Source organism: Pteronotus mesoamericanus, unplaced genomic scaffold (genome assembly GCF_021234165.1).
Source record: "Pteronotus mesoamericanus isolate MK-2021 breed Mesoamerican mustached bat unplaced genomic scaffold, CSHL_Meso_final scaffold_705, whole genome shotgun sequence".
In the NCBI taxonomy this organism is placed as follows: Eukaryota; Metazoa; Chordata; class Mammalia; order Chiroptera; family Mormoopidae; genus Pteronotus; species Pteronotus mesoamericanus.
In genome coordinates, this window is record NW_026555326.1 from 16,727,701 (window position 1) to 16,749,630 (window position 21,930).

Below are 21,930 nucleotides of genomic sequence, written 5' to 3' on the forward strand. Positions count from 1 at the left end.
CCCACCTGGTCTTCCTGGTGCTTCCTGGTCTTGTGTGGTTTTTTCTCTCCTCCAATTAGGGAAGTTTTCCATCATTACTTTTTCAAACAAGTTCTCTATCCCTTCCTCCTCCTCCTCTTCTTCTGGTATCCCTATTATATGGATATTATTTCATTTCAGGTTGTCCTGTATTTCCCTAAATACCTCTTCATTCTTTTTGAGTCTTTTTTCATTTTCTTGCTCTTTCTGGGAGCTTTTTCCTACCTTGTTCTCCAGCTCACTGATTTGGTCCTCCGCTTCATCTAGACTGCTTTTGCTTCCTTCTACTGTGTTCTTCAACTCAGAAATTGTATTTTTCGTTTCCTCTTGTCTCTTATTGATAGTTTCTATGTCCTTTTTCATGCTGATGTAGTTTGCAGTAAGTTCCTCGTAGTTTCCCTGTTGTTTTTTGTAATTCTCTCTGAGCTCACTGAGCTCATTGAGCTTCTTCAGAACCGTTGTTTGGAACTTAATATCTGAGAGTTTACTTGCCTCTATTTCAGTTCTCTTTCTGGGTATTCCTTCTTTCCCTTCGGAAAGGTATTTCGGGGGTATTTCTTTGTCTTCCCATTATTTATGAGACTCTTTTGCTTCTGCTTCTTGAATTGATCTGTCTTGATTTCCTGACTTTGTGGTGTGGACTTCTATGGTAGGAGACTGCTATTTTTACTTTCTGGATCTGCTTCTGATGATATCAGATGCTGTCCCTGTCTGACCTTAGGCAGTCTGTTTGAGACTTCCAGGAATCTGCTGTTTGTGGCTGTCTCCTTCGGCTGTTAATCTAGTTACTCAGCAGGCTGCCTTAGACAGCTGAGGGTGGGGTGGAGTCTCTCCTAGGGGTGGGGTTATTGGATCTTCTCTAGCTGGAGCCCTATGGGGTAGGAGTCAGCACTGGGATCCCACCAGCTACTCTCTCCCTTCTCTCTCCAAAGCGTCCATCTCCAGTCTCTCCTCAAGTGTCTCCAGACCTCTGTGTGCCCCTTTTAGCCAGAGATCTACTGTCTGTGGCTGCCACTCTGCACTCAGCTGGTAGCTTGGTCTGTCTCTCCCATTTTATCAAATCCTACCTTGTGCCCATAACCCCACCATTCTCTTCAACTTCATAGTTAGTATTCTTGAAAGTCTTATGTTGCTGCTTTCCTTGCATTCTTAAACCAAATCCATTGTGATATATGAGATAATCACTGACCATCATCTCACCAAATCACTAGGAATTTTTTAACAATTAACTTGCTTGGCTTCTCTGAAACATCTGATAACTGCCTCCTTTTTCTTACAGCAAGTTCTTTCCTAGTTTTTGTGATACCACACATTCCTGGTTTTCTTCCTACCACTCTGACTGCTTTTTAAAATTCTCCTTTTCAGTACTTATGCATTTCCTTTAAATGTTGCTGTTTCTCCGTTTTCTCCCTTAGCCCAGTTCATGTTACTTTCTCCATGGTCTGAATAATCTTATTTACTCTTAAGGCTTCTATTATTACTGATAGATTGATATTCCCCTTTTATATATCAAATCCAAACTTCTCACCTGAGCTCTAGACTCATATAACCAGCTGCCAACTAAGTAATGCTTCCTGGAAACCTCAAATACATCTCCAATTCAATGTAAGTAAACTGAACTTGTCATTTTCCCTCACTACAAACCTAAAGTTCCCTTGTACTTCCATCTCAATAATGGTACCGCTGTACACCCAGTTTCTCCCACTATAAACCTAATAGCATCTTTATCTCCTTCTCTCCACCATCTCTTCAATATAACACCAACTCCTACTGATTCTAATTCTCAAAAATATTTCAAATATATCCATTTTATTTATCCCCATGTCCATTTTCCTAGCTCAGGCTATCATTGTCTTTCCTGGGGATTATCGTAATATCATCTTAATGTTCTCTCTGCTTGCACATTGACCCTCTCCGACCCATCCTCCACATTGCAGCCACAATGATCCTTATAAACTATCAACCTGGTTAATTACTTCCCTGTTTAAAATAACAATAATTCCTTGTCATGATGACCAGAGTTTAAAAGATGAATTGCATTTAGAATGTGGAGAGCCTTAAATTCCAAACTGAAGACCTTAGAGTTTGTCTTGCAGAAAATAAAACATATTTTTTTTTAACAAAGGGAGAGTAATGACAAAAAGAAATCAGATTTTAAAATGTTTTGCAATTTTAGTGTCTGTCATGGACATCCTGAGGGTTCAGAAAATAATAACTTATTCATAAATCTACTTTTGTTGTGTTTCAGATTATTGCATGTGACTGTCAGCTCTTTACTAACAAGGGAAACACATGTTTATTACATATTACATAGATTATAATCTTCAGAAGATTACAGCCCCGGCATGCTTGTTAAACAAACATAATTACTATGACTGAATGAAAATATTAGCACTGTGTAATTAGTGCAGAAGACGGAGCAGAAATGGATTCATACTTAACTAGTGGCCACAGATTTTCAGTTTCACTAAGTTCCAGGACTTTGTTTTCTCCTCAGAAAAAAATGGGAGTAATTAAATGCATATGTGAAGTTCATAGATTGGGTCAATGATCTTTTATAGCACTAGAGTCAAAGAAAATGGAGTGGATAGGGGACCTTTCCTTCAATAAACAAATCTGGGATGATATAAAGGCACTTTGGAGAGGAATTTGGGAGACAGACGGGGGTGAGTTCAGGTCTTATTGGATAGAAAAGGAAGACCTTTGAAGTTGGAACAAAGTTCTGATGACTACCTTCATCAGTTAATTTTCTCCTATTTTCTGTTAGCGAAAGGGAGAGTTGGGGTGAGGGTTTATTTGAGCTGCTTTAAGAGTTTCAGTTGGACAAGGTGAATGTTAAAATTAAGTAATTATTTTTCAGTTCTGGGAATAACCTTGGAGATAGCTATTCTAGTCTCAAAGTTTGAAATATAGAATAATGGAGGCCCAGAAAGCTTAAGTGCTTTGCACAAGGGCACACAGTAAAATGAAAGAACAGGCCAGAATGACTACTTCACCAGTGCACATATTCTGCCTAGAATGTCTAGCACATAGCAGGAGCTGAATAAATACTTGTTGAATGGATGAATAAATGATCCCCAAGCTTCCTATTCCTTGTAGCATTTTTTTTTCTATTGCACCATAGAAACTATGACAGATTTAATTAAAAAAGAGGGTCTTTGAGCAACCAGGACAGGCTTGTACAAAGTCAAATGATAAAGATCATTACAATACAGATAGATTTCCCTAGCAACATAACCACACCTTACATGGTATATTAGTTTGCTAGGGCTATCATAGTAGCCCCAGACTGAGTGGCTTAACCAGTAGAAATATATCTTCTCACAATTCTGGAGGCCAAAACTCTAAGATCAAGGTGTTGGTAGGGTTGGTTTTTTTCTGAAGGTTATGAGGGAAGGATCTCTTCCAGGCCTCTGTCCTTGGCTTGTAGATGGCCATTTTCTTCCTATGTCTTCACACCATCTTCCCTCCATTATGTGTGTCCAAATTTTCTCTTCTTATAAGGACACCATTTGTTTTGAATTAGTGCCCACCTAATGATATCATTTAAATAAAATTATTTATTTAAATACAATATCTCCTATATTCTACTATATTCTAAGGTGCTGGGAGTTAAAACTTCAACATAAGAACTTTTAGAACATAATCCAGCCCATAACATAGAGACCAGCTTTGCCATCACAGAGAATTTTGAACCCTCAACCTCATTCTTCAGCAGCAGCTAAGGTAATGTTAATAGAGTTCCCTCCTAGTTTATACTTTAGCACTCAATTGCCCAACAGCCTCAAGCCTCTGCCTATGAATGTACATTATCTAGGTGGAGCATGAGGGTTAGCCTGCCAGCATGTTCTCCCATCAGCATGCTAAAAGAGGAGCCATGGGGCATGGGCTGGCTGACCCGCTTTTTTTTTAATGACACGTTATTGTAACTGTGATGAAACAATACTTTCCTCTTAGGAAATGGCTCTTTCTTCATCTTGTAAAGTGGTATAAGTCTGAAGGGCTTTGATTGTTTTTACCATAATTATTATTGTTGAACTGCAGCTTTGACAATGAGTGTATATTTCAGGAGTTTCCTGGGGTTGACATTTTTAAGGGGGCTCTGAAATGAGTGCCTGTTGAGAAGATCCTGAGGAAAGTCAGTGAGGCTCCTCCATGGTTTCTGTGAAAGTCCTTAAGTAAGAAAAGTATACACTTATCTTGAGAAAAATAGTTTTGTAGTTAGAAATTATTTGAAGGAGGTACCATTTTTTCCTTGGCAGTGTGTCAGGAGATTCCCAGGTTTTGTTTTTGGTGGATATCTGCCATTTATGTTAAAGGAAGGGAGAGGCTGGTGTTTCTTGCAGAAAAATGCCATATTACTCCATCAGAACGATACTCAGGAGCTTAGTTTCCCTACCTCTACAACTCACCAAAATGTTGCGTGTCTATAACTTAGGATGTTTTCTCATCCATGACTCTCACAATTTAGAAATGATACTATTCTGGATCAGAGCCTTCTTGGACTTATTCCTAATACTAAGGTGTGAATACTAAATATAGACTGCAGCAGGTGGCACAGGGATATTTGGATCATTAGATAATAACATGGTATTTTTGGCATTACTGTTAAACACCTTCTGACTGGGTCACCTGATGGACTTCGTTGCTTAAACCAACAGTTCATCTATAATTTCTATAATGCAGAGCTTAACTTTCAGGCTGTTTTCTACTGTTGGCTCATTAGACATCAGAGACGAAGAAGGTGCTGTATTCTTGGAAGGAAAAACTAGCAGACACTGGGAGCACCATTATTTGTCATGACCTGTGAGTCACAGCAGAAAGGGGCACAGAAAGCTGTGAAGTCAAGAAAAAAAACATGGGCAGAGAATCCTAGCTTGGGGATGGAAATAATATAGGGTTCACCCTAACAGGGAAAAATAGTTGAGGAAAACAGAGGTGTTTTTTTTTCTTTCTTTTTTCATATTTATAACATGGATAAATGTAACCAAATAGCCTTGAATAACAGGAACTTTTTTTTTTTTCAGTTCCTAGACCACTGGATACTGAGTTATGATTTGAAGCATAATTGAAAGACACACAAAAAATTGTTTGCCAAACATTTATTAACTTTTTATCCAGTCCAATTATTTCAACAAGAATATCTCTAAGGTAATATCAATAAGCCTCAAAGGATTATAGGATGGTGGGTCTTCTCCATCTACAAATTTTCCCCTTTCCTTCCCCAAAAATGCTCTCTGTGATCTCAGATTGGTCCTACAGCAAGATAGATGTTTACAGAATCTTGAGCAATTTCCCTCTCTGCTAAAATTAACTAAGGTAGCAATATTCTGAAATTCACCAAAGATTGGGGGAAGAGAACTGAGCACTATAGACTACAGCAGACACAGTTTTAAAATTTGAGCTCTGGAGCTGTTTGAGAAACGCCTTACTTTTGTTTTAAGAGATCTTAAATGTTTATGGAATTAAGTGTAAAAAAAATTCCAGTTCAAATTCTAAACCTTAAAGCTAAACCTTATTCTTAACAGATATTTCCTTTAGTTATGGGCTGATTTCACAGGGAGTTTTTCCTGTAGAAGCAGTTTTCGTGCACTATTCAAAGGTTGTAAATATTCAATCCCCCTGCAGAATTGGTGCTAATTATGCCACCAAAGATGAGACTGTTTGGAGGTAAATATTAGTGTAATTTAGTCCCAAGAAGACATGTCAACTTGAACACTAAAAATATCTAAATTCTCTACAAGATATATCAACCATTAAAAAAACAGACCCAATTCTTTTGAATCTCACATTATCATATTATTCTTGTTACTTTTGAAAGCAATAAATTAACATGCCCCCAAACAAAACTCCTTAAACAAATTAAATGATTTGTTTTTTAAAATGATCACCACATCTGCACCAGAGAAAAAGACGTCCTGCAGTAAAGAACTACTTGAGGCAGCATAAAAGGTAGAACGGGATGAGTGTAGTTTAAGATTTTGGATTAAAGACACATTCTAACATAAGAGTTTTCCCACAACCAGAATCACTTGAGTCATTTGGTACCCAGTGCTTCCCATTTCCCTTTGCTGAGCTTTGGCAAGTGCTGGCATATGGCATTTCTTATGGCCGGTATTGGGATCTCTGCTCTTGGATGTATTCATAGAGAGGGCTGGAGCGCACCGGGACACTGGCAAACTGACGCTTGCCAGACTCCAGAATCTGCTGACAGCCCTCGTCTTTTTCCTCCCAGACTTGGCCACGCTTCCGCGCCTCCTCCTGCTGGCGGTGGAGCTGCTCTTCTTCCCGGAATTTCCTTTCCGGCTCTTGGCGGCGCCTCTTCTCTTCTTGCCGCAGTTCCTGTTCCTGAAGACGCCTCTTCTCCTCCTGGACAAATGGATCCTCTTCTCGGTACTGCTGGTTTAGCTCCTGCAGGCGCCTCAGTTCTTGATCCTCCCGCCGCTGCTGTTTCTCTTCTAGGCGGCGTAGCTGCTGTTCTTCCCGTTCCTGGAGGAGCTGTTCCTCATCACGAAATTTCCTGTTGCGTTCCTGGCGGCGCAACTGTTCTTCCCTTTCCTGGAAAAGCTGTTCCTCCTCCTGGAATTTTCTGTCGCGCTCTTGGCGAAGCTGTTGCTCGCGTTCCTGGCGGCTAAGTTGTTGTTCCTCCTCGAGGAACTTCCTGCCACTCTCTCGGCGACGCAGCTGCCGTTCTTCCCTTTCCTGCAGGAGCTGTTCCCGATCCTGGAGGAGCTGTTCCTCTTCTCGGAATTTTCTGTCACGTTCCTGGCGGCGAAGCTGTTCTTCCTCACGGAATTTTCTGTCGCGCTCTTGGCGAAGCTGTTGCTCGCGTTCCTGGCGGCTCAGTTGCTGTTCCTCCTCGAGGAACTTCCTGCCGCTCTCTCGGCGACGCAGCTGCCGTTCTTCCCTTTCCTGCAGGAGCTGTTCCCGATCCTGGAGGAGCTGTTCCTCTTCTCGGAATTTTCTGTCACGTTCCTGGCGGCGAAGCTGTTCTTCCTCACGGAATTTTCTGTCGCGCTCTTGGCGAAGCTGTTGCTCGCGTTCCTGGCGGCTCAGTTGCTGTTCCTCCTCGAGGAACTTCCTGCCGCTCTCTCGGCGACGCAGCTGCCGTTCTTCCCTTTCCTGCAGGAGCTGTTCCCGATCCTGGAGGAGCTGTTCCTCTTCTCGGAATTTTCTGTCACGTTCCTGGCGGCGAAGCTGTTCTTCCTCACGGAATTTTCTGTCGCAGTCTTGGCGAAGCTGTTCCTCGCGTTCCTGGCGGCGCAGCTGCTGCACTTCCTCCCGGAGCTTTCTGTCACTTTCTCGGAGAAGCAGCTGCCGTTCCTCCCTCTCCTGCAGGAGCTGTTCTTCCTCACGGAATTTTCTGTCGCGCTCTTGGCGAAGCTGTTGCTCGCGTTCCTGGCGGCGCAGCTGCTGTACCTCCTCGCGGACCTTTCTTTCGCGTTCCTGGCGAAGCAGCTGTTCTTCCCTCTCCTGGAGGAGCTGTTCCTCCTCGCGGACCTTTCTTTCGCGTTCCTGGCGAAGCAGCTGTTCTTCCCTCTCCTGGAGGAGCTGTTCCTCCTCACGGAATTTTCTGTCGCGCTCCTGGCGAAGCTGTTCCTCGCGTTCCTGGCGGCGCAGCTGCTGCACTTCCTCCCGGAGCTTTCTGTCACTTTCTCGGAGAAGCAGCTGCCGTTCCTCCCTCTCCTGCAGGAGCTGTTCTTCCTCACGGAATTTTCTGTCGCGCTCCTGGCGAAGCTGTTGCTCGCGTTCCCGGCGGCGCAGCTGCTGCACTTCCTCACGGAGCTTTCTGTCACTTTCTTGGCGAAGCAGCTGCTGTTCTTCGCGTTCCTGCAGGAGCTGTTCCTCCTCACGGAACTTTCTGTCTTCCTGAAGGCGTTTCTCCTCTCTTTCCTCCTTTAGCAGCTGCTTTTCCTCCTGGAACTTCCTGTCTCGCCTTTTGGCTCCCTTTTGCTCCTCAAGCGCCAGCAGTTCTTCGGCTGGTAACTGCCTTTCGAGCTGCTGCCAGCCCCTCCTCTCTTGCTCTCTCTCTTCCTGTTCATCCTGCAGCGGCCATTGATCCTGTTGGAATTGCCTCTCTCGCACTTGGGAATCTTCCAATTGCCGGATCTTTTCTTCATTCTCTCTGCGTTTGGAGTAAACCCTGTAATTACGAACTTCATTTTCTTCTTCTGGTTGCCATTGCCATTTCAGATCACGGCGCTGATTATCATCCTGGAATTGCTGGGTCTGGTCCCGGTGCTGCAGCGCCTCCTCCTCTAGATACTGCCTATCACGCTGCTGGCGCCTTCTTTCCCTCTGCAGCTGCTTTTCTTCCTGCTGCAGCTGCTCCTCCTCCACCACATTCTGTCTTTCCCGCTCCTGGCGCCTCTTTTCTCTCTCCAGATGCTCTTCCTCCCTATACTGTCTCTCTTGCTTTTGGCGTCTACCTTCCTCAAGTTCCTCTCTCTGAAGCTGCTCTTCCTCCCGATATTGTCTCTCCCGTCCCTGGAGCCTCTTCTCCCGCTGCAGCTGCTCTCCCTCCTGCTGCAGCTGCTCTTCCTTCCGCAGCAGCTGCTCTTCCTCCCGATATTGTCTCTCCCGTTCCTGGAGCCTCTTCTCCCGTTGCAGCTGCTCTTCCTCGCGCTGCAGCTGTTCGCGTTGAGCTGGCTTGGCGTAGAGAGTGTGGCGGCGTCTCTGGCTTTCCTCCTCTAGTTGCCATCTCCATTTTTGGTCGCAGCGCAGCTCCTGGCGCCGCTCCCTCTCCTGATCCTCTTGGAGGTACTCCTCCTGAAGCTGTTCCTCCTCGCGGAACTGCTGCTCCTGCTCCCTCTCGAGTCGCTGTCTGCGCAGCTCCTCTCGAAGTTGTTGTTCAGGCTCCTGGCGCTGCTCCGCCCTCAGCTGCCGGTCCCGCTGTTCCCGCAATGGGGGCCTGGCCGACAGCCTCTGGCGGCGCCTCTCACTCTCTTGCTCAGCCTGCCACTGCCACTTGAGGTCGCGAAGCTGCTCTTCCTCCTCCTGGCGCAGCTGCCTCTCCCGCTCCTCTCGGAGGGTCTGGCTCGGCCGCAGGGCATCCTCCTCGCGCTTCCGTAGTTGCTGCTTGCGCTCCTGGAGACGCCTCTCCTCTTCCTCCTGCTCCTGGAGGCGCCTCTGCTGCTCCTGCTTGCGGGGCCTCGAATAGACTTTGCTCTGTCGGGCGTCGGCCTCGCTTTCCAGCTGCCGCTGCCACCTTAAGGTGCGGCTCTCGCCCTGCTCTCGGGCCTCTTCCAGCTGTACCTCTTCCTCAGTCAGCTGCTGCTCACGCCTCCCCTGCTCCGAGAGCGGCTCCTGCTCGCGCCTCCGCTCTTGCTGGCGCCTCTCCTGTTCGCGCCTCAGCTGCTCCAAGAGCGGCTCCTGCTCGCGCCTCCGCTCTTGCTGGCGCCTCTCCTGCTCGCGCCTCTCCTCCTGCTGGCGTCTCAGCTGCTTCGAGAGCTGCTCCTGCTCGCGCCTCCGCTCCTGCTGGCGCCTCTCCTCCTGCTCGCGCCTCAGCTCCTCCACGAGTGGCGCCTGCTCGCGTCTCAGCTCTTGCTTGCGTCTTAGCTCCTGCTGGCGCCTTTCCTCCTGCTCGCGCCTCAGTTCCTCCACGAGTGGCTCCTGCTCGCGCCTCCGCTCCTGCTGGCGCCTCCCCTCCTGCTCGCGCCTCAGCTCCTCCACGAGTGGCTCCTGCTCGCGCCTCCGCTCCTGCTGGCGCCTCTCCTCCTGCTCGCGCTTCAGCTGCTCCACGAGTGGCGCCTGCTCGCGCCTCAGCTCTTGCTTGCGTCTTAGCTCCTGCTGGCGCCTTTCCTCCTCTTCGAGCCTCTCCTCCTGCTCACGCTTTAGCTGCTCTAAGATCGGCTCCTGCTCACGCCTCTCTTCCTGCTCCCGCCTGAGCTGCTGCTGGCGCCTCTCCTGCTCCAAGCGCTCCTGGCGCCCTTGTCTCTGCCTTTGCAGCTGCTCTTCCTTCTCCAGGAGTTCCCTTTTCAGCTCCTGCCGTTCCCGCCTGAATAACTGCTCCTCTTCCTGGCGCTGTCGCTGCTCCTGCCTTTCTCGCCTGCTCTCTTCGTCAGGAAACTTCCGCCCCTTACGCATGTGCAGCGGCTCTTCCTCCTCAAGGCGCGCTTCCCATTCTCGCCTTTGCAGCCAGTGCTCATGCCTCTCTTGCTTCTCCCTCTCCTTTTCTACCTCAGCGAACTCCCTCTCTTGTTGCTGCCTCTTCTGCCTGCGTTCTTCTTCCAGCTGTCTCTCCCGGGGCTCAAACCTCTTTTGGCCTTCTTGCCTGCGGTCTTGTAATGAGTTCCTCTTTCCCTCACTCTTGGCTCCCTTCTCCTCTAACCCTGAGGCCTCTGCGAGAGCATAATAACAAGCTTGAGCCACCTTGAAAATGAACAGGAGGAACTCATTGAAATCTACAAGCCCGTTACAGTCGCGATCCAGAAGTTCCAGGATCAGATCTACCGTTTCAGGATCATGTGGTCTCTGAAAAAAGATGAAAACAAAAGTTTTTACAATATACCATTTACAGGTAGTAAACTCACACACAACGTGTATTTTATGATATGCTGACAACTCAAAAGACATTAAGAGCAATTAGAAAAGCCTCGGTGTGTATGGTGGAATGTTGTTGTACCCATGTAAAATGTGAATACCTCACTTTATAACATACTTTTGTTGGAAATTTTTACATCTTGTAATTTAATACTGATTAAAAGAACACAAGTTCTCATTAGCTGGGTGAATAGTGAACTCATCCTCAAGAGAAAATTAAAATAGAAATTTATGAAGATTTGCAGCAATTTCTGTCTGAAACAGCCAGTACATCTGATTCAATTTTTATCATGTTTGAAACAGAACAAAACATTTATGGTAATGCTATTTTACTAGTGAACAGTATGATTTTGATTATTGAAATTTGGAAATAATTTTAAGTTCTTTCCAAGTCTAGTTTGATCTGACATCTTTGTTAATAACTTCCCATGACCACCAGTTCATTCATATTGACATTGCCATCAAGTACAGAAATAATTGCTAGTAACTTCTTTAGTACCTAAACTGCAATGACAGTTAAGTATGTTCAGGCTCAGGAATGAATGAGGGATGTAGTATAGAGCTGTCAGAGAGTAAAATGAATATAAAATCACCATTCCTTGCTCTGGTCACTCCTGAGAAGAAATTTCATAGAGTCAAATCAATAGAGAGATTTCCTTTTCTTCTTATTTCTTACCCGAAGGACAGCTCCAAATTCCCTTTCAAGGAGATTCTTCAGGTCTTTCTTGCATAGTGCTGCTCCATCACAGTCATGTGAGGCATATTGATTGAAAACTTCAGTGATATCAAAGATGCTTCTCAGAAGTGGAGACATTTTTTTCCCCTTAAGTTCAATTAAACCTAAAACAATAAAATAGGATCCATAATCAAAACTCTGTTTCTGATCTTGGGGAGGTTTTAGCCATACTGTTTTGGACAGGTGCCTAAATAATCTGACTTAACAGCAGTAGTTATTTTTAACCCAGGCTTTCAAAGCATTTTATCTTTCAATATTGTACTTGAAAAATGGAAGCAAGATCTTGGGAAACTTAAAGCCAGGGAATTATCTTTAGATTATCCTGTCATAGGCTTTTAGATTGTTTATCCAGTCTGGATTATCCATCTCATGTCCTCTCTCTTTCTGCTCCCTAACATATTTCAGATCAGACAGTGTAAAGAATAATATAGAAATTTAAATTTGGTATGTTGCTACTCATTGCATCTTCCTCTAAAATTGAACAGAGGATAGCTGAAAACCAAATTGTGAAAGAAGATCCAAGAGTATCTTAAAGTGGATAGAAACTATCTATGCCTAATTGTGGCAGCAAAACATTTGGTGGTAACTAGAACATTAAAAATAGAATGTAGATTATTTTCTAACATTATAGCCCATAAGAGATCTAAGAACTGAATTCATAGTTCACCAGTTCTCAGATTAAGCATTACTTTTTCATAGTCAAAGGTGGCATTGTATAATAATATTCAGATATACAAATGAAGAAAACAAAGAGCACATGTTATCTGCCTTAAGTAAGATATGTTACAGATATTCAATTGTTGAAAGCTTCTGAGAGGTACTTTCTGACTGGCTACCAGAGTCAATGGATCAAACTGAACCTGGACAATTTTGAATAATATTGGTCTAATGGTTAACTTTTGTTAAACCCAAACAAACCATTTGAATCTTGGCATCATGCAAAAAAAAGGACTTAGCCAAAAGCTGATCAATGTTAAAAGACTACATGGAAACTTTCACTGGCTGGGTGAGTATAGTGGATCAATCCAGCAGGATTCATTAATTACTTCTCAACTCCAACACCACAGATGCCATAACTACATGAAGATGGCCTATATTGGGTAGAACCAATATAAAAAGAGAACTGAGGAGCCCTGGATGGGTTACCTGGTTGGAGCATCATTCCATACACTACAAGAAGTTGCTGGTTTGATCCCTGGTTGGGGCACATATGGGAGGCAACCAAACAATGTTTCTCTCTCTCTTTCCCTTTTTCTCTCTCTAAAATCAATAAACATATCCTCAGATGAGGATTAAAAAAAAGAGAGAACCAAGTGTTGGAAAACTTTTTGAGATGGCAGTTTTTAGAAAGATGAACCCCATCAGAGTCACACATAACCAACTTCCAGTTCCTGACATATGAACACACTTACAGAGTTCAGAACCTTGGGAGAAGGGCTATGTCTCTATCTGAGTAATGGCTCCAATAATAAGAAAATGGCATAGAGTTAGACATCCCTGTAAGATACTGATGTCTTCTGGCACAGTAGACCCCTGTTGCCCCCTTTCACCAACATCTATAACAACTAGAAAATGAAGACTCATACAGAAGAACATGATCCCACTGAATGGGACTTACCCACTTTACCAGAGGGAGAAGTCAAGCGCTCGCTGACACCACCAGCAACTGTACTGGACAGTTGGTAGCTGGGCCTTTTATAAGGGTTTTAATTGTGCCCTGAAGACCTACTTGGGAAGGAGACACCCACTCTGTGAGATGATCTGATTCATTCCTAACCAAGCCCAGCTCCACCTCTGTCTCCACAAATGGTTATCTTTCTATTTGCTCACGTACCTATTTGGCATGAGGTTCACAGACCTTGCCTACTGACAGGGTACTGGCCCCAGCTAATATGAAAGGATAGAATATTTGACAGAATCTCTAATTTTTTAATTGTTAAAATTAAATACAACAATAAAACAAATAATTTAATGTTCAGAATCTTAATTAATTATGGTTTTATTACAAAACTTAATTGATTATGGTTTTAGTACTCTAAGCCATTTACTTTATAGAAAATGTAACTTCTAGGTTGGGGTCAAACAAAAACTTTGACATAAACTAATGAAAACTAATTAGTTTTCTCCTTGGGATATGACAACCATGGGGAGCTGCTTATAGCCCTGCTTGAAGCAATTCTAAGACAATGAGAGGATATAAGGAATTGGTTTCAGTTTTGTCTCTAAAAATGCAGGTGGGGAAAATAATTGTATTTGTATTCTTGGGTCTTATGATGATTTTCCAACAGGTTGGGGATTGTCTCCTTAGTAAACAATTCTGGCTGGTACATTAAAAATATGTTTTATTAAATGGCTTATAAGAGAACTTAAAATCTTTCAAATTCTATTCTTAGGGATATTACACCTAAATGAAGTTTGCTCTTTCTTTTCTCATTAACATATTGATGCCCCTGGAGAAAAAGAGCTGGTGTAATTTGTTTTTATAGATAGAATCATCCTGCTCAGCCCAAGTGACTAATGATCATGACACTGAAACACTTGACTCTGCTTCTCCTGGAAGTACATTTAGGTAATTGGTCATTCTAGCCCATTATGTCTGTCAGGATTTTTTCAACCCTGGTGATCATTTGCAAATTTCCGTGCTGTTATATTGTAAAAAACTGAATTTTGTACCTGATTGTCAGTGACTCTCAACCCTGGCAATAGTTGGCAAATATTCCTGATGTTTTATTGTAAGGAACTAGATTTTATCCTTGGTTGACAATGATTCCCACCCTTACATTTCAGACTAGATGAAACTTTGGCTCACAATAGGTTTATGGAGACCATTAAATTATTCAGTGGCTTTTGGTATTTTGGTTTCCTCATTTGTCCAGTAGAGGCAAGTCTGGCTTTCTGAATTTTGAGGAGATTCTGCAGGGTCCTTCAGTGGAATATAATTTGGAACCTAAATCTTGGTGGCTATTCATTCCTTTATGTGCAGATTGATCTAAATGATGATGGAGTTGAATTCTATTTGACTCCACATTTGCTGCCCTCCTAGAGGTGGGGTGAGAGAAAAGTGGAAGTGATAGGTGATGGGAAGGCAACTGTAAGCCTCGTTCACTTCTGTGATTTAGGGTTTCTCCTAAAACGGTCACTGTTTCTTGGGATCAGTTAGCAAACTTGATGTAGCAGCTTCTTAGTGAAGATTGAAGATTTCTCTTTTTCCCCCCTTCTATTTAGGGTTTTGTACAGTTATTTTAGTCCTTGAATTTTAAGATAAAACCATCATGAGCACTGCAACCACAAATCTTCATGGAACCTCTTTCTCTCACAGGGGATACTAGCCTTTTTAATAAGTGTTCTTCAAGGAATTCTCTGGACAAACCCTGCCTTATGTCTGATTCTGTTTTTATCCACCTGTATGTGGTCTGTAGGGAACCTCAGCCCAGGTGGTGGGATGCATTGATGTGGTTCTGTTACCTTTCTATAGTCAATGCACTCAAAGGGGGACTGCATATTTATTAGCTTCTTTGAGAATAAAAGGAAAATATTAATCATTTAAAAATCATATTTGAGAAAGTAAAACAAATATAGAGGCAAATCCAAAAAGGAAAATGCTTCTAAACAGCCTTGAGAAAATGGCTGAAACTGCATTCATTGTAATAGAAAAACTTCTTCCTCATTCTGAATGAAGTTAGGTCTTAAATCCAGTGATAGCTCCCTTACCCACTCTTGTTGAAAGCCAGTATACCATAAGGGGAAATATTTAAAAACCTGAACAAACCTAAGAGAATTAGCCTCTCCTAGTCCATCATAAGAAAGATTGTAAGTAGATTCAAATGTTAAATTCTATAATCAGGTTTAATAATCTCCTAATGAAGAGGCTCTTGTTGCTATATAATGTTCTTTTATTTAACACAGTTTCATTATTTAAATATATCATTTTAAAGGAGCTCCTGACACATGTTTGGACAGAGAAATAATTTTCTTCACTTTTTAGTTCCTTAGAAGGTTAGTAAATGCCAGAGAATGTAGAAAATCAAGTATGACACATTGGTTCAGTCTATTTCTTTTTAAGGCCAACTGAAAATCCATGAAATGTGGCAGTGTCCACTCATTGTGGTTCATCAAAAAAGAATGGTGTTTTTATAATCTGAGGATCTCTATCTTCTTTATAGACAAAAAGTCTCATTATCTTTCTAAGACCAGAAACTAATACACTGAAAAGTCAGAGAATTTTCTGACTGGCCCAGGAATAATGACCCAAATACCACTCCTCCATTAGGTAAGAATATCCTTCTTTATCAAGTATTAATGTCAGTATGTTCAGAATATAGCTGCAGCATTGTACTGTTACTTGGCTTTAAGAAGTTAGCTCTTTATCACAGAAGAATTGAAAAGAGAGAATAAAACTTATATCATTCATAAGCTCTAATATTATGTCAATCATGAAGCCTCATCAGTGCTGAGATCTTTGGGAGTGGAGCTCTGCTAGGTTAACAGAGAACTAACAAAGTACTAGTTTTCCTGGTCTTTATCTCATTCAAAGTTTCTTTTCCCATTTTCTGTCAGAATCCAGAAAGAGTGATAATAGATTTGACGTTCTGTGGTATTATATGAGGACCAAGCCCTGTCGTGGTCTGGCTGTGAAAATTTAAATAAAGCAGAGAAGGTACTAGTGTAGGTCTCAGCCTAATGGGCTTTTCTAGAACCTACTATGAGCCATGATGTGTAACTTTAGGAAAATGTCCCAGTAGGATGCTTTAAGACAGTTTTTTAAAAAGTAAGATTCTTTGGTAATCTTGCTAAACCTCTCCAATGAAGACCTTTTCTTTAAAATTATGTGTTAAACCTTTCAAGTTATTCTACTATTTCTTCATATTCATTGACCCATGCCCCATCGACACCACCTCTGCCAGTCCAAAACCTAATATATTTTCTCTGAGGCCCTGCACAAATTCCATCTGCTCTCCAAAACCTCCCTTGAACTTGACGTATAACAATCTTCCAATTAAAAAATTTCTTTCCACAGCATGCATAGTCAGTATCATACAACCTAGCACTAGTTAATGTGTAATTTCCATATTTTCCTCTAATTTAATAGGTGCTTGTTTTGTCTTCTTGATTATGTTTTAAGTACCTTGGAAGCAATGCTCTATCTTTTAGTAAAATCCTTGCTGATATGATGTAATTTTGTTGCATGCACTGCAGCAGATTAAATGCCCACGTCTGAATGAGATGAGTCGCTTGAACTGGGATGGAGTTTTGTGGTTTTGGGTGATGGCCTGGGCATAAGGGCACATACCATCATGGGAGTCAGCTCTTCTGGGGCCTCTTTCTAGTTTTGCTACTTAAAGGACAGATGACAGAAGTAGCATTACTCCACCCCTGTTTGCCTCCTCATGGCCGTCACTTCACCCCTCTGTTAAGCGAGGAGCTGTAAGATATGAATCCCTTCCTCAGAGGGGAGCTGTGATAATTATAGCTCGTAAAGCATTTTGTGACTCTTAGATATAAAAGGGCTAATTACTATGATCATTAATAATTCTTAATTTTTATCTTCTTCAAGGTAAATTATCCTTACTTTAATTATACCCCCACCCTGGAGGTAATTATACCTTTGAGAGTCAGCAGATGCTTTTTCATCTTACATCATGTCATACGGGGTGACTGGGCACAGGTGAGCACAAGAGAGCACTTCCACCTTCTGCCCACTCCTGCTGTCTTTCAGAGTAGCAGAGAGCTTCTGGCTTACTTTGCCATTAAAGTGGTCATAACTTTCAAATGATTTATTTTTTCTGTTCTATAATTGTATCTTTATCCTAACCAATAGTTCCTCAATTTCACTGAGCTTTGGGATTTGTCAAAAGACACACTGAATTGGAAAAATGGATTTAATTTTTGTATTTTGGTGAAGATTCTGAATGAAGGAGGCAGACATTTTTGATTGGACTGTGGAGATTTTGTGGTGTCTCTGATAAAAAGGTTCACAGCGGCCATATGGAGGAAGGGCTATAGTTCCTCAAAGGTAGAGAGGTGCTGTGTGACATTTTCTATTCTTCCTGAATTTAGATTTGTTCTCAGTTGAATGGTTAAGTCACACTAGGAATAAGATTTGAGGGTTTGTATCTAAAGAACCAAAAAACCCCTATTTTTTTCAGAGAGGTTTTGCTTCTGATAATAAGGCGTAACATAAAGGAGATGGGAAGCTAAGGCTTCACACTCAACAGATGTTTTAGGTTGTGCGTGTAAAGGTTATGGCCTCCCAAATGTGGAAAGAGCACTTTCAGCACCAGCAGGCATGTGCCAGTCTGGCTTGGGATGTTTTCATCAGGCCCAGATGTTCAATAATCACTTATGTCATGGAACAGTTTTTGAACCCTGATCTTGAGTGTTTCAGCGCCCTAAATCCCACCCTGTGCTTGAAGTAAGTATGGAGGTGAAAGAAGACTGTGTGTGTCAATGTCCAGAATTTTCAGTGGCTTTGATTCTGGCCTTTACCTTTCCGACAGGCACATGCTTCTCTGGAGTCTGTGTCCCTACTCTTCCACACAGTGTCTTTCTTTCAGTTGCTTCCCTGTCTTCATTTCTCCTTCTCTTAAAAAAAATCCTCCTGTCTCTTCCCATCCTCAAAACCAGTTGAAATAGGATAGGGATTGAAGGGACTTTGGAGGGCCAGTCAAAGTCTTTGTCCCTTTGCCTCAAGGAGGATCTGATAGAGTTCATAGTATTGATGGAGAAGCAGAAGACAGGCTGTGCCTTTCTTCCCACACTAGTCTCTTTTAGTTCACAAGCATTTATTGAGTCCTCCATTCTACACCAGGCATGGTTCAAAGCACTTGACCTCTTTCTTACCAGAAGACACTCCAACCCTAGCCCCCTGATCATTTGGAGGAGAAGATATTGTGATAAAAAAGGTTTAATTTCAAAAATAAGGCTATAGATTATTAATACTTGCTGGTGTGTGCTAAGATTTTTTCTAATAGTGCACAAAAAACTAACAGTGGTTACTATTAGGGAGAAGGATGGGAAAGTGCCTTTCTTACCACATACTTTCTTATACTTTTTGATATTTGAACCATGCAAATGTGTTAACTAGTCAAAAATTAAATGCATTAAATTCTAAAAATAAAAGTTTAATTCTGAGAGAAATAAGATGAAACAAAAAGAAGGTAACTATTGGAGTATCATCAGGAATTAAAATTTTTCATTATAAGATGTAAAAGAGCAGAAACAAGAGAATTTCTAGGGGTCAATGCTTCTAGGAGACAAGAATACATTTTGTTTTATTTTGCACCTGGCAGGTGTGTGATGAAGTTAAATAGCCCTTAAAACTCACTCAGGAGGTTGCACAATAAACATTTGTTTTAGTCTTTTAGCTATTCTGTCAAATGTGAAATTGGAACTTTTCATTCACATATGCACACATACTTTTTTTTGAGGTTTTGCCTTATCTGCAGGTGAAGAGTGCTGTAAACGCAGCTTCTCTGGATGTCTGACCTAGCTCTGGGCTCTCAGCTGGCTTGTTGTCAGATGTGGGCAAAGGGTGCACCATTAAAGGCTCATCTAGAACCACATCATTTGAAAGCATTTCCCAAATGACATGAACAAGCGCTTTCAGCAGCACAAATTGGGGCTTTGAAGTGAACCACATCTTCCATAGGTGTTACAGATGGAGAATGATTAAAAATTCTTAAGGGCAAAAAGTGAGTTTTTCTGACATTAATGTAATCCCTTCATTTAGTGCCAATGTTCAGGGTGAAGCAAAAGTAGGTTTACAGTTGTTCATATGAAAAATAATACAATAACTAATAAATAATAATACAAGAATAAACTCTGTGTTTCATGTACATCTGTAAATCTACATATCTTGCTGTGTATAACGTGCACCCACGTTTGTGGCCCAAACTTTCAGGAAAAGAATCTTTCATTTTAATTTTTTAATTCAAATTTTTATTTATTTATATTTAGAAATGAAACCAATTATCATATTCTAGGGTATTATTTTGCATAGGGAAATCACTATTGTTTTCTAGAGCTACACTTTTAATGCATAACCATAAATAAAATAATTAAAAACATTTATATAGATACATAATTAGTATTACCCATGTATAATGCATATCCTTATTTTTCCCTCAAAAATTTGGGCAAAAGGTATGCATTATACATTGCAAAATAATGTACTTTTGCCCACTCCCCGCACCCCCCCCAACAGGACTTCAAGGTCAGATTTTGGGGTCCCTTTTGTTACGCTCTTCGATGTGCAAAACTCTTTGAAAGTCTCTGAATACAGGCCTTAGAATAGTGATTTATCTACCCTCACATGTCCTATGAATATCCAGAGTGCTTTGCTACTCAGCTAATAAAAATCTTTCACTAAAAATCTGTTAAATGGAAGATACTGCACTAGGTGAAAGAGATTAAAGCATTGGAAAAGACACCATTTCAAGAATTCAGGGAGTAGGATATAATTGTGAAGTATGATTGTAATTCACAAGCACTCTACAGGTTGATGAAGGAAGGCGCCACTGTTGGCTGAAGTAGTTTGGGAGAGCTTCTGGAAGGAGATGGGGTTTGCTCTGAACAGGATGAGTGGACTTCAGGCAGGCCAAGTGGACTAGGGAGTCATTGCAGGTAGTGTGAAGAAAGCTGGGGAGTAGGAATGGACAAACTATATTTTCAGAAAAAGATACTTGACCAGTCAAACTATAGTGGAGATTGTATCACTCTCTGATATAGGGCTGTATCTCCTTTCAGGAGCTGACCATACAGAAGAGATGTCAGTTTCAACAATCCGTCTATTCATTAAGGAAGGAATTGAGTACAATAAGATGTGGATTCCATGAAGGAAGGTTCCATATCTGTATCTTTTGCTGCTGAATTCCCAGTGCCTGTCATGGAACAGGCACTCAGAAAACATTTGTCGGTTGAAAGACTGAATGAATTGCATTTGTGTGTCATATATACAAGATGCTATATAAGTGCTCTGATCAGAAAGTAGCCCTATAAGAGTTCAGAAAAATTGTTTTCTGGTGGGAGATTAGGAGGGAAAGAAGGGATATAAAAGAAACATGTGAGAGAAGTCACAATAAACCATAAGTTAGGAGAGAGAACACAATTTTATTTTTTTAAATCTTACTGGGAGTATGACATGGGTGGTAGAATCAGTGGCTAGAATGGTGATTAGGATGCAAGGGATGGGAGTGAGGATGAGAAGGGCAAGAGTAATGATAATAAAACTAATACCCTGGTTCTCTCTACACTGGCCTGGTCAGTGCTTTCTTTTGGAGATTAGAAACATAGCTCGGGGAAAAGAAATTATTTTCACCAGAGGGCCGGTTTCATATTTGTTTCTTAAAAACAATTCCAAGAGTATCACCTGAATCAGCCTGAGCTTCCTCTGCTAGTATTAATCAAATGAAGACTTGAATAAGCAGAATTTGTGTCAGTGGGGAAAACTGCTTGGGGAACAGCCCAGATGAAGCCAAGTGGGCTGGTTTTGCCCATATTTAAACAATGGCTCATGAGGGAGGCCTCATCTTTCTAATCCAAGCATCTGCCATATTTCAGCCTAATCCTCTGTACTCAGCATCATATAATCCATTTAGTTTAATCAAATTTACTGAGCACTGGCCCAGGTACTGAGAATACAAGTATGGACAAAGGATACCTCTGTCCAGTTTAGTGGAGAGAGTTTTGGCCTATATGATATGGTGGTGGGAAGTCTATTTTTTGTTTTTGTGATTAGCATTATCATCACCATCATCACCATCATCATCACTGTAAGCCAGAAATGACAGTAAACTGTTATCTCATTTAATTCTTAATCAATTTTGTAAAGTAAGCATGATCATTCCCATTTTGTAGATGGGAAAACCAAGACTTGAAGATATTAAGTGACTTACTTAAGGTCAAAGAAGTTGGCAAGTGGAAGAACTGTGATCTGAATCCAGATCTATCTGACTTTAAAACTCAAACTCCTGACCATAATTCAATATTACTCCTTTAAATCTGCTGCCTGTGTGGGTGTCACAATAGTTTGATATGGGAAGTACCTATTAAAAGACCTTTCCTTATGCTCCATCATAGTTCAGGTAATGCTTTTGCCCCCTCTGATGTGGTTAGAACAAACACATGCTGTGCAGTGGGTGGCAATCTGCAGCAAGTGTCAGTTTCATGAAGATGTCCCCTTATCCAGCCACAAGTATACAGCAGTTCCTCATCTTTGTTAGGAGGCTGGGAGGATCTTGTCTCCAATGAGACATGGTGATGATTAGATCAAGATGACTTGACTTCAGCAGTGTTTTTCCCGACAACGTTGTGTGAAGAAACCAGACTTGGCCAAAACCAGTTTGTGCAGCTCGTGGAAATACTGGGGCTAAGAGCATCCTGTTATCAGATACCAGTGCAGTAACTGGTGAATGTCATGTGCAGACCTTGCAGACTTTTAGCCACAGCTTGATTATAATCATTAAGCTTTTATGGGACAATGAATGTATTACAAAGGATTTTACGATCTTCTTTTCCCCATTCTGCTGAGCCTGACTAAAGGGCTGCCACCTCTGCTTTCCAAACATGGAAAGAGGTCCACTGTGAGTTTACTGTCAAGAGGTCACCCAGTGATTGAGCTGGGGTTCTAACTTGCT

At 42.0% G+C, this 21,930-nt stretch overlaps 1 protein-coding gene across 1 annotated transcript; it reads right to left on the reverse strand.

The window, feature by feature from the left end:
• Positions 1 to 6,123: 6,123 nt before the first annotated feature.
• Positions 6,124 to 11,374, reverse strand: TCHH (trichohyalin). The gene is given in 4 exon segments (XM_054562912.1): positions 6,124 to 9,081; positions 9,134 to 9,180; positions 9,183 to 10,491; positions 11,237 to 11,374. Coding segments are annotated over 4 exon segments (4,452 nt in total).
• Positions 11,375 to 21,930: the final 10,556 nt, after the last annotated feature.